The sequence below is a fragment of the Danio rerio genome, chromosome 7 (genome assembly GCF_052040795.2).
Source record: "Danio rerio strain M-AB ecotype USA chromosome 7, GRCz13ab, whole genome shotgun sequence".
Classification (NCBI taxonomy): domain Eukaryota; kingdom Metazoa; phylum Chordata; class Actinopteri; order Cypriniformes; family Danionidae; genus Danio; species Danio rerio.
This window is the reverse complement of record NC_141027.1, coordinates 49,435,985-49,448,819: the sequence shown is the minus strand read 5'-3', so window position 1 is coordinate 49,448,819 and position 12,835 is coordinate 49,435,985. Positions and strand designations below refer to the sequence as shown.

At 36.0% G+C, this 12,835-nt stretch overlaps 1 protein-coding gene across 2 annotated transcripts in view; it reads right to left on the bottom strand.

The window, feature by feature from the left end:
• kcnq1.1 (potassium voltage-gated channel, KQT-like subfamily, member 1.1) overlaps positions 1 to 11,390 on the bottom strand; it is a 102,583-nt gene extending 91,193 nt beyond the window's left edge. Inside the window, exon 1 of one of the 2 annotated variants that reach the window (XM_087259518.1) lies at positions 10,963 to 11,390. In XM_087259518.1, coding sequence (XP_087115644.1) covers positions 10,963 to 11,252 — 290 coding nt within the window. In that variant the 5' untranslated portion in view covers positions 11,253 to 11,390. The remainder of the gene's footprint in view (positions 1 to 10,962) is intronic. The other variant, NM_001123242.2, reaches the window with a different exon arrangement.
• Positions 11,391 to 12,835: the final 1,445 nt, after the last annotated feature.

Sequence of the window (12,835 nt, the reverse complement as noted above, 5' to 3'; positions counted from 1 at the left end):
ACATAAAATGTTTATGAAAATTTGTATTTATACAGTACATGTAATTTCATATGAATGAATTACATCTTACTTGTCCAAAATAACTACAAAATACTGTAACATCCTGTTGCTCTTGTTGATTAAGTCAAACGTTTTCATCAACATCACATCTGATGTTTTTTATTGCCACCTGTGTATAAATCTCCATAAATGCATCACCCATACCCTGCAACGATTAGCTGATATTAATGATGTCAACACATACAGGATTCATGGCATCTAACAGAGACATCAGATTTTGTGATCAAAGATGATATACTTTCCACCTGGATGCTGAAAAAAACTTTAGGACTCGCAAAATTTCTCAACTCCTGGTAGTCCTCAGGCAGGCACTCTTCAGCTTTTGGTAGTTTTTCCAAATATAAATTTAAGTAGCCCAAATAGAAAAAAAATGTATTAAATAAAAACAAAAACAAATTTACTAAATAAAAAAGATATAATCACATTTGTCATAGGTTATATATTCATTTTTTAATATCCAACCAATTTAAAATTTAGCTCAGGCTATTAATGTATCTGAATCTTATGTGATCCCTGAGTAAGTGACGAGTGTTTGTGTGCTTCAGTGCCGTGCATTCAAGTCAGAACAAGCGATTAAGCTGACAGAAACACTATGTTACGTTATTTGGGAGGTAGTTGATAATATTGTGGCTTTTTACCTTCAACAAGTGGATTTATTGCTGCCGTATCAGCAGCACAGCACAAACATAATTATCCACTAAATCAGAGAATGTAAAAGCATTGAAATTTTGTTTTTCTCCCACTGGCCAGCTGGGCAGGGTGTAGATAGATTTTGGTAGCCCGACTAAAAAAATCAATAGCCCCGTGTCGCCGGGCTACCGGATTTTGCGAACCCTGCTCTTCTAATGGATAAAGGAATGCAGAGAATAAAGAAAGAAACTGAACTGTTATCTTTTTATGTCCACTCCCTAGCAATGTTGGTTATGGAAGTCCTCCATTCTCAAAACAAAGTAGAAATTTGTGCTGTGGGCAATCTACATATTAATGCTCCCAAAATGTATTGGTTAAATGGTTGATTCAAGTGAAGTTTATTTATAAACTCATTTCGAGAGGATCATGTGCTCATGATTGCTTGCGCTGTTATCCAATTTATTATTCACCAATCAGACGATTCCTAAGCCACTATAAATACCCTAGGTTCCATATGACAGCCAACTTTATTTTGAAGAATCCCACCTTCCGCCCCCACTCCTCCTTTTCTAGATGGGAGCACGGTGGCCCAGTGGTTAGCACTGTTGCCTTACAGCAAGAACGTCACTGGTTCTAGTCCTTACCAAGCCAGCCGACGTTTCTGTGTGGAGTGTACACGTTCTCCCTGTGCTCATGTGGGTTTCGCCTAGGTCTCCCATTTTCCTCCCATCGTCCAAAAAAATGCAACTAACAGTTTTTTTTACAATTGCTTACACAATAAAATTAAACTTTTCCCATATTTAGCAAAACCTTACACTCAAGGAGCAAAACACAAGGCTGTTTATGATTGAGATCAGCAGTCTGTTATTGAAGCAAACAGATTTATATTTAATGAAGCAAGTGTGTTGCGTATGGTGTTCAAATTGTGTTTTCTTATATTGTTGTAAAGTTTTAAATGAAGAGTTTCATTTAGCAAAAGAACTAATGTGTTCTGTTGTTTGTGTGTGAATGTTTAAATTGTGTGTAGTGTTTTGACAAAATGAGCCTTAATTTCAAAATTGTGCTAAAGCAATCATAAAAAACTAAGTTAACTGACTAATACAAATCGGCACCATAGACATGCTCCAAGTAAGTATTTAGAGCAATCCCTATTTGTACATTAGCTACTAAAGCAGGGGAGTTCTCGAGTGTGAACTCTTGAAATTGTACTGCAATTAGAGGTCATTTGCTAATTTAGCAGACATTACAAATGATACCATTGTGAGATATTTATGGAATATACATCCACAAATACCAATTTTGACATTTAAATGGATCAATTTGAGTAGTTTAATGGCTTACAAAATGAAAAATGATTGAAAAATTATAAAGAGTTTGACAGTTTAAGTGAAAATCGACTCATCTGTGTCCCACTGTGGACACACACGTGCCAAAGCATTTGCCATTTGCTCAAATCAATAACAAATTCCAAATCTGATGTGAACAAAAAGCTAATTGTTCAGAGGTCTGAACTTGAGAAAAACACTCAAGGTAGACAAAACAATATATTTCTAAGAGTAAGAGGTAGTGATTCTACTTCTAAAAACACCAAATGACCTTCCACCTACAGTGGACAGCCAACAAGGAGGAACAAACAAAAGACCAAGTTCGGATGATCTGAGGGACTGGGCAGGAGAGAAAGGGTGCAGTAGGTCAAACAAATAGACCATTTAATGTCTTAAATATTAGTAGTAATATTTTTAAGGGAATACACAATGCCACTGGTAGCCAGTGCAGATAATGCAGTTGAGACTTAATGTGAGCAGAACGCCTGGTGTAAGTGAGAATTCAAACTGTTGTGTTTTGAACTTACTGCAACCTTGCAATAAGTTGTTTAGGCAGACCAAAAACAGGGCTATGTAATAATCCAGACATGCTGTGTTTTATGATTAGGATTTCTGCATCAGCTAGAGTTAAAAAAGACCGAAAACTATCATGGACAGAGGAAGAAGGCTTAACATAAACCCCATTGATTTCAAAGTTCAGGTCGATCTTTTGATAGAAGTAGCAGAACTAATGGCCAAGAGGAGAAAGAAGAGGAGTAAAGATGCATGGCAGAAAGGAACAGAGGCAAAAGAGAAGAGGCCAAGACCAAAGTGGGATATCAAGGGCCACTATAGTTCTCCATGTTGTCTTACAATGGCAGATGTTGTGATGTATATGAGAATTTGTGAACTGCACTAGAATTTCTCATACTCTTCTGCACAGAAAGTTAAAGTTCTGCCTAATGTGTGTTTCCTGTGGTAATAGCTGCGTTTGTTATTTAGTACACATTAATATTGTAATTTTACCCTTGTACCCATATTTCCTTTATCGTTCTATATCATAGTGACATTGTACATTTTATTTATTTTTTATTTTTTGTTTGGCCTCAAGTAGAATTGTAACTGTGAATCCCATCCAGTCTCTTTCAATATCCCACATACAGTGCTCAGCATAACTGAGTACAGCATATTTTAAAAATCAATATATATTTTTTTCAATAGGGAATGTATTTTGGTGCATTTAAACAAAACAGATTTATTAAACAGATATATTTATTAAAATAATATTTTAGTCACCAAACATATTTAGAAATTGAAAGATAATACAACTAAAATCAAGCAAAATAATGCAAAAATAATTTATAAACTGCAAAATTGTAACAAAAATTTTCCATTTTTTCCTTCTCTTGATTTTTCCTCTTTTTTCATTTAATATTTTTCTATAACATATAAATTATAGATTTTTGGACCATTATCCTAAGTTATTTTTGTAAGATAAGCTCCTGATTTGGCTTCAGTACTGACTAATCTTATGTATATGCACAAATTTAATATACAGCTTCCTATGAAAAATATGAATTTAAAAGACAGATTTGTGAGGGGTGTACTTACATATGTTGAGCACTGTACACTAATGCTCATATTTGTACCTTTGAAATGTATATATGGCATACAGAGAAAGTGCAGCCTTCTGCAATTCAACTGCCATCCAAACTGTTACTACAGTTTACATTGGGTAGTAACAGCAGAGTGCACTAGCTATTACTTCGACAAAATGACTTGAGCATGTTTTTTGTGAACAACACAGGGACTTTTCATATTGCTGGCACTGATATGTACATTGACGTAAATACTTACTATTGAGAATTGAACTAAAGCTGTTGAGTGTTGCAGGCTTTTGCAGGTAATCTATTGTGTGGTGCTGTTTGTGCAAATTGTTCAAATTATTTGTTTGATAATTTGAAAAATGCACCAAAGTGTACTAAAGAAAGCTGTAACTATTCATACCTGCAGAAAGCACTGATATTTATTATATTTAACCTGCAGTTTTGAAATTTTAATTTGATACTTCTTACAACTGTATGTGTCTATTTCGTACAGTAGCTTTAATATTGGTTTTAAGTGGTACTCTCAGAAATAAAGGCACAATACCTGTCACTCGGGCAGTACCTTTTTAAAAGAACAATTTTATAGCTTACAGGTGCATTTTGGTACCTTTAAGATACAAAGGTAAACCTGGTAGCTAAAAAAATACATTTTGAAAAAGCTACTACCCCAGTCACAGGTTTTGTGCCTTTTTTCAAACAGTGGTTTTTATCATTGTTGTATACCACTCGGAATCAAGTTAAGAATGCAAATTAAATTTGTGTTGAGGTAACAAACAGCATGCAAAATAAATTAATAATGGATATTTAATATTTTTACAATTTTACATGTTTAATTAAAATTCAAACTTATTGTAGTAAAAAGTCTTTTGATTATGGATTGATACAGTAAAAGTGAGAGGAAATACCAAGACTAGATAGCTAGAAAGCCTTAAAAAGTCGCTATAGAGATATTTGTAAAAATGGTCAGACAGAAATATAGCTAAACAAACAGATGTGCAGACAGACAGATATTTCAATATCACATACAGTGCATCCAAAAAAAAGTATTCATAGCGCTTCTCCTTTTTATATTTTGTTATGTTCCAGCCTTATTCCAAAATGATATAATTGCATTTATTTCCTCAAAGTACTAAACCCATACCCATACAATACCCCATAATGACAATGTGAAAATAGATATTTTGAAATTGTTGCAAATTTATTGAAAATAACAAACCAGAAAAATCACATGTGCATAAGTATTCAAAGCCTTTGCTCAATACTTTGTTGATGCACCTTTGGCAGCAATTACAGCCTCAAGTGTTTTTGAATGTAATGCCACAAGCTTGGCACACCTGTCTTTGGGAATTTTAGCCCGCTCCTCTTTGCAGTACCTCTCAAGCTCCATCAGTTTGGATGGGAAGCGACGGCATACAGTCATTTTCAGATCTATCCAGAGATGTTCAATAGGATTTATGTCTGGGCTCTGGCTGGGCCACTCAAGAACATTCCCCGAGTTGTTGTGAAGCCACTCCATTGATATTTTGGCGGTGTGTTTTGGGTCATTGTCCTGCTGAAAGATGAACCATCGCCCCAGTTTGAGGTCAAGAGCACTCTGAAGCAGTTTTCATTCAGGATGTCTCTGTACATTGCTGCATTCATCTTTCCCTCTATCTCTTCTATGTTTGTGCCTGCTGCTGAAAAACATCCCCACAGCATGATGCTGCCACCACCATGTTTCACTGTAGGAATGGTATTAGCCTGGTGATAGCCTTCTGCCTCGAGACAATCCTGTCTCGGAGGTCTACAGACAATTCCTTTTTCTTCATGCTTAGTTTGTGCTTTGACATGCACTGTCAACCATGGGAGCTTATATATACAGGTGTATGCCTTTTCAAACCATGTCCATTCAACTGAATTTACCACAGGTGAACTCTAATTACTGTAAGCAGCTCAAACATCTCAAGAATGATCAGTGGGAACAGAATGTACCTGAGCTCAATTTAGATGTGATTTTTCAGGTTTTTTATTTTATATAAATTTCCAACAATTTCAAAAACTGTTTTAAATTGTCATTATGGGGTATTGTGTGTAGAATTTTGAAATAGAAGTAGAAATAAATGAATTTAATCCATTGTAGAATAAGGCTGTAAAAAATGTTTAAAAAGTGAAGCGCTTTGAATACTTTCCGGATGCACTGTATTTGTAAAATGGACAGACAGAAATACAGCTAAACAGACAGATGTGCAGACCGACAGATATTTCAATATCACATATACTCTGGAGTACAAAACAATACAAAATATAGAGAGTACAAATACTAGTTTTTCCAACAGCATGTGCACTTGTACACAAACAAGGGTCACGCTTTCACGATAAGTGCCTTTCGTTCCCCCATGGCTGTGGTGCCTTTGAAGCAGTGATAAGCATGTGCACATTCTTGGCTAACATACACTGCCTCCTACACTCACGCAACAGAAGAACAGCGCTTTAGTACCGGCAAGACTCTTCGGTTTCCTACTCCAGCAAACAGTGTGGTCAAGTGGTGTACTAGTGCTCGAGGCTCTACGCTAGTAAGGCAACAGGTGGGAATGAATTATGCACTGATGAGCCCGGAGAGCCCAGTTGTGCCCTTAAGCGAGGCAATTAACCTCAATTTGCTCTTTTGGGACCATCACAGTATTAGTACACCATAAATCACTTTGAATAAATCGCATGTGCTGCGTGACAAGCCACCGGTTAATTACAGACTAACCTCCAACACTCTGCCTCATGTTCATCATTCTTACATATACATTAAACCTACAGTACTAGTCTGATGATCCATGATTTGTGAAGCCATTAAAACATTTTTTGTACAGCCGTTTTTGTAAAGCGCCACAGCATCTGACACCCTCACACACAGATTACCATGTTCTCCTGGCATCTCTGCCCGACACCGCTGAGTCACAGGGTTACCAAACCCACAGGGCCCCTGCTGAACAGAGTCACCTCTCTGCAGCCAAGTTTAGCTGCCCGCTATCACCTCCTCTCCTGCTAGAGATATACACCATGTCCAATGACTACAGTCTTTCTGAAAATTACAAAACAGCAACATTCGGCCATCAAGTTAGTAAATATAATGCAAAAATGTTTATCAGGTTAAGTAACAAATACTAGAAAACTAAGATTTACTTGATTTAACTTTTTTACTATTCAGAATTTCAAAATGAAGGCTTTTACATTTATGTTTCACATTTCACAATGTGTGTGTGTGTGTGTGTGTGTGTGTGTGTGTGTGTGTGTGTGTGTGTGTGTGTGTGTGTGTGTGTATGTGTATGTGTGTGTGTGTGTGTGTGTGTGTGTCTGTGTGTGTGTGTGTGTGTGTGTGTGTGTGTGTGAGTATGTATACGGAAATATTATCAGAATTATTAGCCCCCCAAATTATTTCTAATTTATTATTAATTTATCTCTAAATTAATATTAATTAAGGTTTTTACTAAATTAAAACCTGCTTTTATTCTAGCCTAAATAAAAAAATAAGAGTTTCTCCAGAAGAAAAAATATTTTCAGACATACTGTGAAAATTTTCTTGCTTTGTTTATCATAATTTAGGGAATATTTAAAAAAGAAAAAAAAAAATTCAAAGAGGGGCTAATAATTCTGACTTCAACTGTATATATATATCAGGGGTGCCCAAACTTCTTAGTATGAGGGGCCAAATATCATTGAGAAGATAAACATACCAAATTATTTTACATTAAAGTTGCCATGGTTCATTTCCTAATGCATTTAATAATATATATATATATTATTAATATTAATTATTATATATATATATATATATATATATATATATATATATATATATATATATATATATATATATATAAACATTACTTTGAATCTCATTGTAATAAAAACATAAATAGTCACATTTATAACACAGTGGAGTTCAATGCTGAATACACTAGTTAAGCAGAATCTGGCTTTACTTTGATTCACTCACCAAAGTCTCTGCATTGTCCTCTATTAGATGGGTGACATTATGTACAATTTAAACAAAATTATAGCATTTAAATAAAACATTTCATTTTAGTTAGCTTTTTTTTTGTAGCTTAACAATAAAATAAACAAATAAAAGGTTACGTTATATTTGAAATGAAATCTAAACCATTACTATTATTCCCCCTCTCTTCTCAGAAGGGATGGTGGGCCAAATCAAAGGTTACTATGGCCCAACTTTGGCCAGCGAGCCCTAGTTTGAGCATCTCTGATATACTGTATTAGCAAGACATAGCAAAGCTCACTGCCCCACATTTCTTATGATAATGGTTAACAATAGTTTATAGTCTTTTAATTGTATGGTGGCACGGTGGCTCAGTGGTTAGAACTGTCGCCTCACAGCAAGAAGGTCACTGGATCAAGTCCCTGCTGGGCCAGTTGGCATTTCTGTGTGGAGTCTGCATGTTCTCCTCAAGTACGGGTGGGTTTCCTCCGGTTGCTCCGGTTTCCCCCACAGTCCAAAGACATGCACTATAGATAATTTGAATGTGTATTTCTGTAGTGTGTGTGTGTGTGAGTGAATAAGTGTGTATGGGTGTTTCCCAGTACTGGGTAGCAGCTGGAAGGGCATCTGCCACGTAAAACGTGATGGAATAGTTAACGGTTCATTCCAGTGAAATGTCGAAATAATCTTTAATTCAAAATTCAACAATTAATTTAATTAATTAATTATTTTATTAATCCACACATGCTTAGTAACTGAATTCTCCTATCATAAACAAATTGTTACAATGTAGCCCATGAATTTTGCAGCTTCCATGATTGTAAAAGTAGCTGTAATGAAAGCACCTCTCTAAATAAATCTTTTGTCTCAACTATCTTCTTGACATGATGCCAACAACACTGCCCGACTACATTGTTTGTGGGGAGATCAAGTAAAATTACATTCACAGGCAGTCAATAAAGACCATAAAAGATGTCGTTATGCAGATTTGTTAAAGATCTATTGGTAAAAGTATTTTTACAAACAGACAATAAATGCATTTATCATGCACTTTGATCTTTAAAACTTCACAGAGCATTTACAAAAACAGCTGCACTGCACACTGCATTAAATATGATATTTTAAAATGCTAAATAAAATGGTTAAGAAGCATTTGTCCTGCTCACAGCATGCCCTGATGCATGATTAATTAATATGGCTGCATTGTGTGATCGCTTGCCATTTGTTGCCATATACAAAACAACTTACAAAGCATTTAATGAAAACCTTTGTGTCAATTTATGCATTACCTCGCAAATAAGCCTGTGATGCACCAAGATTTCAAATAAAATTTCCTGGAAATGCATGAATTAAAGTACAGGACTTTACTGTGCTTCCTGTTCCATGTGCTGAGTTGTGGTTTTACATTTTAACAGTTGTCATGTAATGAAAGTTAATGTAATGTCACAGTTCAACACGACAAGCAGTGTGCTTTTGTTTTGTATGGACATTTAGAAGTAGCACATAATGTTTAACTAAATTTACAATCACATAAATAAAGGAAAATGAATAAAATTGATAACTTTTTATGTTAACGAACACTTAACTTTAATGGAATTTAAAAATATAGTCTATTCATTCATTTTTTTTTTCGACTCAGTCCCTATTTAGTCACCTTAGTCACATGATTATTAACCAGGGGACGCTACAGCCGAATGAACCGCCAACTTATCCAGCATATGTTTTACGCAGCGGATGCCCTTCCAACTGCAACCCATCACTGAGAAACATCCATACACTTTCATTTACACACATACACTATGAACAATTTAGCTTACCCAATTCACCTGCACCGCATGCCATTGGACTGTGGGTGAAACCGGAGCACCCGGAAGAAACCCATGTGATCAAGCTAGACTTTATTGTAGGGATGCAAGGATGAAAGGGAAGGTAAGGGAACAGTGGGGTCAAGGGGAACGGAAGTAAGAGGATAAACAGTGAACAAGTAGGTATGATAATCGGGCGTCCTACCATGATGCCCAAAAACTCAGAGTGGGGGTACCATCTCTGTAATATTCTGGCAGAGTTTTTCGAGAGTGAAGGGGGTGGGCTATATGCATAGGGATTTTTAATTTTCAGCCAGGCAGCCCAAGGGTTTGCAATGAACTGTACTTCCATTACAAAATTGTCACGTCTGATTTCCTTAAGAATCAGCAATCTACACCTGTTAGATATTCAATATGGGTCTCAGATCGAACAAGAAGCACTGCATTAAATTCCATTTCCCCCTGCCATGTCTTTAAAATACGACAGTTTATTTTACTACAGTATTTTCAATTTTTCTGTGCTAGCCTGTTGCTACTGACGTTGCTAGTGGTTACAACCATCACCTTTGTTTTATGCTTGAACAACTAAATGAATGCTTAAGTCTGTTAAACTGAATGTATTGTAATTAAAATACAACATCAAAGCTGTAAAGAACATTTTTTGAAGTTGAAAATACTCATACATTAAGCTTAATACATTAAGCTTTAACCTAAAGTTTATCTTTGGCTTTAAAACTCTAGCTGTGCATAGACCCCATTGGTTAAGGAGACAAAGAGAGGCGTAGTTCCACTGCCGAACCTTTGTTAACAAGTTTACTCCATTTAAAATAAATAGGAAACTTGACATTTTAAAAGGATAGATAAACCAAAACTTAAAATATTGTCATCCTTTACTCACATTTCTCTTGTTGCTGTTTCTTTCACCTGATGAACACAGAAGATGATTTTCTGAAGCAAGTTTTCCTTAAGGAACTCGATGGCTACAGGTTTTCAATTTTCTTCAAAATATCATGTTGTGTTCAGCAGAAAAAAAAACTCATAAAGGTTTGGAACTACTTGAGGGATAGTAACTAGCGAATAATTTTTCTTTTTGGGTGAAGTATCCCTTTAAGTTCCAAAAACAAATGTACTTATAGCAAAATGCAGTGCAACTGTTGCAGCATTTAGGTATTAGTTAGTATATAGTTCAATTTTTAGTTCTCACTTTACACAATAGCAGATTAATATTTAAAATCCTCACAGTAAAAAAGAAAAAAAGGAAAGTATGTTCTGTGTTAACCTCTAATAACTGCAATAGCCTACTAAAATATTAAATTTCTTTCATAAAAATTTAAAAATTGTGGTTATTATGCAATGAAGTGCTCCAGAAAAAGGGAAACATTTAATGAAAAACAGCAGTGCCCTTGAACAATCATCATCCAAAGAATAGTCTCCCTGTCACGCATTTAACAAACCCAATTCCTCCTGTAACAATAATCAAACTGTTTAGATATAATAGACGAATAGACTGTATTTCTGAATTGACAAATGCATGAGTCTAAACGCAGGGGTTTTTTTTCTCTCAAAAGCAATCAAAACAAAATACTCACACTGTAAAATGATACACAAAGCATTTCCAACCCGTGGGTCTCTCCAAGAAATTATAAACACGTCCTTGAAGGAAGGACCTGGAGAGTGTGGGGCGTGTGGCGCTGTACACGGACATGCGGGGATGGAGGTGAGACGGCGGGTGCTGCGTGATCACCGCCGGATCCACGGGCACCGAGGAGGGGAAGCGCACGCCGTCATTCCGCAGGTGCAGAGCCTCGGTCATCTGCAGGTCTGCGGCTCCAGCAGTCCATGAAGCCTCGGTGGCTGTACTGTGAGCTGGGGAGGTCATACCGCGGTTGAGGAGAGACTTTCACGCCTGATTTCTCACTTCAAAACTATATCAACTTTTGATGTGACGACAGCAGTACCCAATTTATAGCTTGGTTTTATCACCTGCTTCTCCTGCGCTCAAAAAAGTACAGTAAAAAGCACTTTTTCGTAGCTTCATTTGTGTTTCAGGTTGAACAGCAGCAACTGAGAGTGAAGTCCAGCTGGCAGAACTGCAGGCGGCATAACGGCTGAGAGGCAGCCCATCAGCGGCGGCACTTGACTGTGTCTGCATGAAGCCACATACATAAATACTCATAACTCAACAGTGAGTGACGTATCAGGAAGCATATTGCCACATGCCAATGCCAACAAAGGGTTATTATTACTGAGTTTACTGATAAAAGTGAAATAAAAAGTGCATTGTAGTTTTCTGGAGGAGTCTAACAGCATTCAGGTAAGGGAAAATAAGGAATCAAATGTAAAAATAAATAATTCAATAAAATGAATGTTTATTACAATTACAAACATTATAATTCATTGTCCGTGAATGCTTTAAGCGCACTTGAAATGCTCTTACACATGAGGATAATAAAAACTTTCACTCACGACTCCACAAATCTCCTGCATTCTGAACTGTGAATCCACGTTGTGATGTGACTATATTGCACATATACAATGCATTTTGCAGTAATGATGCTGATATTCTATATTGTGCAGCTTTAGAAAATTTACTATATATTTTCTGTTGACTGAATTATGTAAATTTACATATTTATATTTACACATTTACAGTAATGAATAGCAATATTTTATTTAAAATAAAAATAATAATAAATAGATGTTTTTGTTGTTGTTGTTGTTGTTGAAACTATTGCTATTTAATAGAATGCTACAATATTTTTGCATACATTAACAGCATAGGTCTTAAACTGGATTCCTGGAGGGCCGCAGCTCTGCACAGCTTTGTTTCAACCATAATCAAACACAGCCGATCCAGCTAGTCAAGGTGTTCTTGACTACTTCATGGTATGGTATGGTACATATGGTTTGGTATTCTTTTATGGCAGTCTCCAGAGCTTTCCATACCGAACAGTACCGTACCACTTTTTGGGTTCCCTTTGTTATTGGTTTACAGAGAAACGTCACTTGTGCATACACATGCAGGAGAATAAAAACAAAGAAACCGCCTTTTTTAAATACACAACAGAGACATTGCATCGTAATATTATATACATATAATAACAAGCCATGGTTGACCTAAGCCCAAACAAACCTTGTCTTTGTCTTGATGTTCCACAAAGCCAAGAAGAACAAAATCTGCCATGTACTGTTTTTGTTTTTCAAAAGGTGTGAGCTGTTTCACTTTCTCCAGAGAGCCTGTGATCGCTCCAGTGCGCGTTTATATTTTAAATAACAAGCTTCTTGAGCTGATGATAATAAAATGCATATGATTATTGAAGTGCATTTGACATCCTTTCAGAAATTGACAAACGTTAAGAGTGAAAAAACAAAACAAAGGAGAATGATTCTTTAAGCAACCTAAAAGATGAACAAACTGCCATGTTTGACTGTTATCATCACCTTTTATACTATTATGAACTC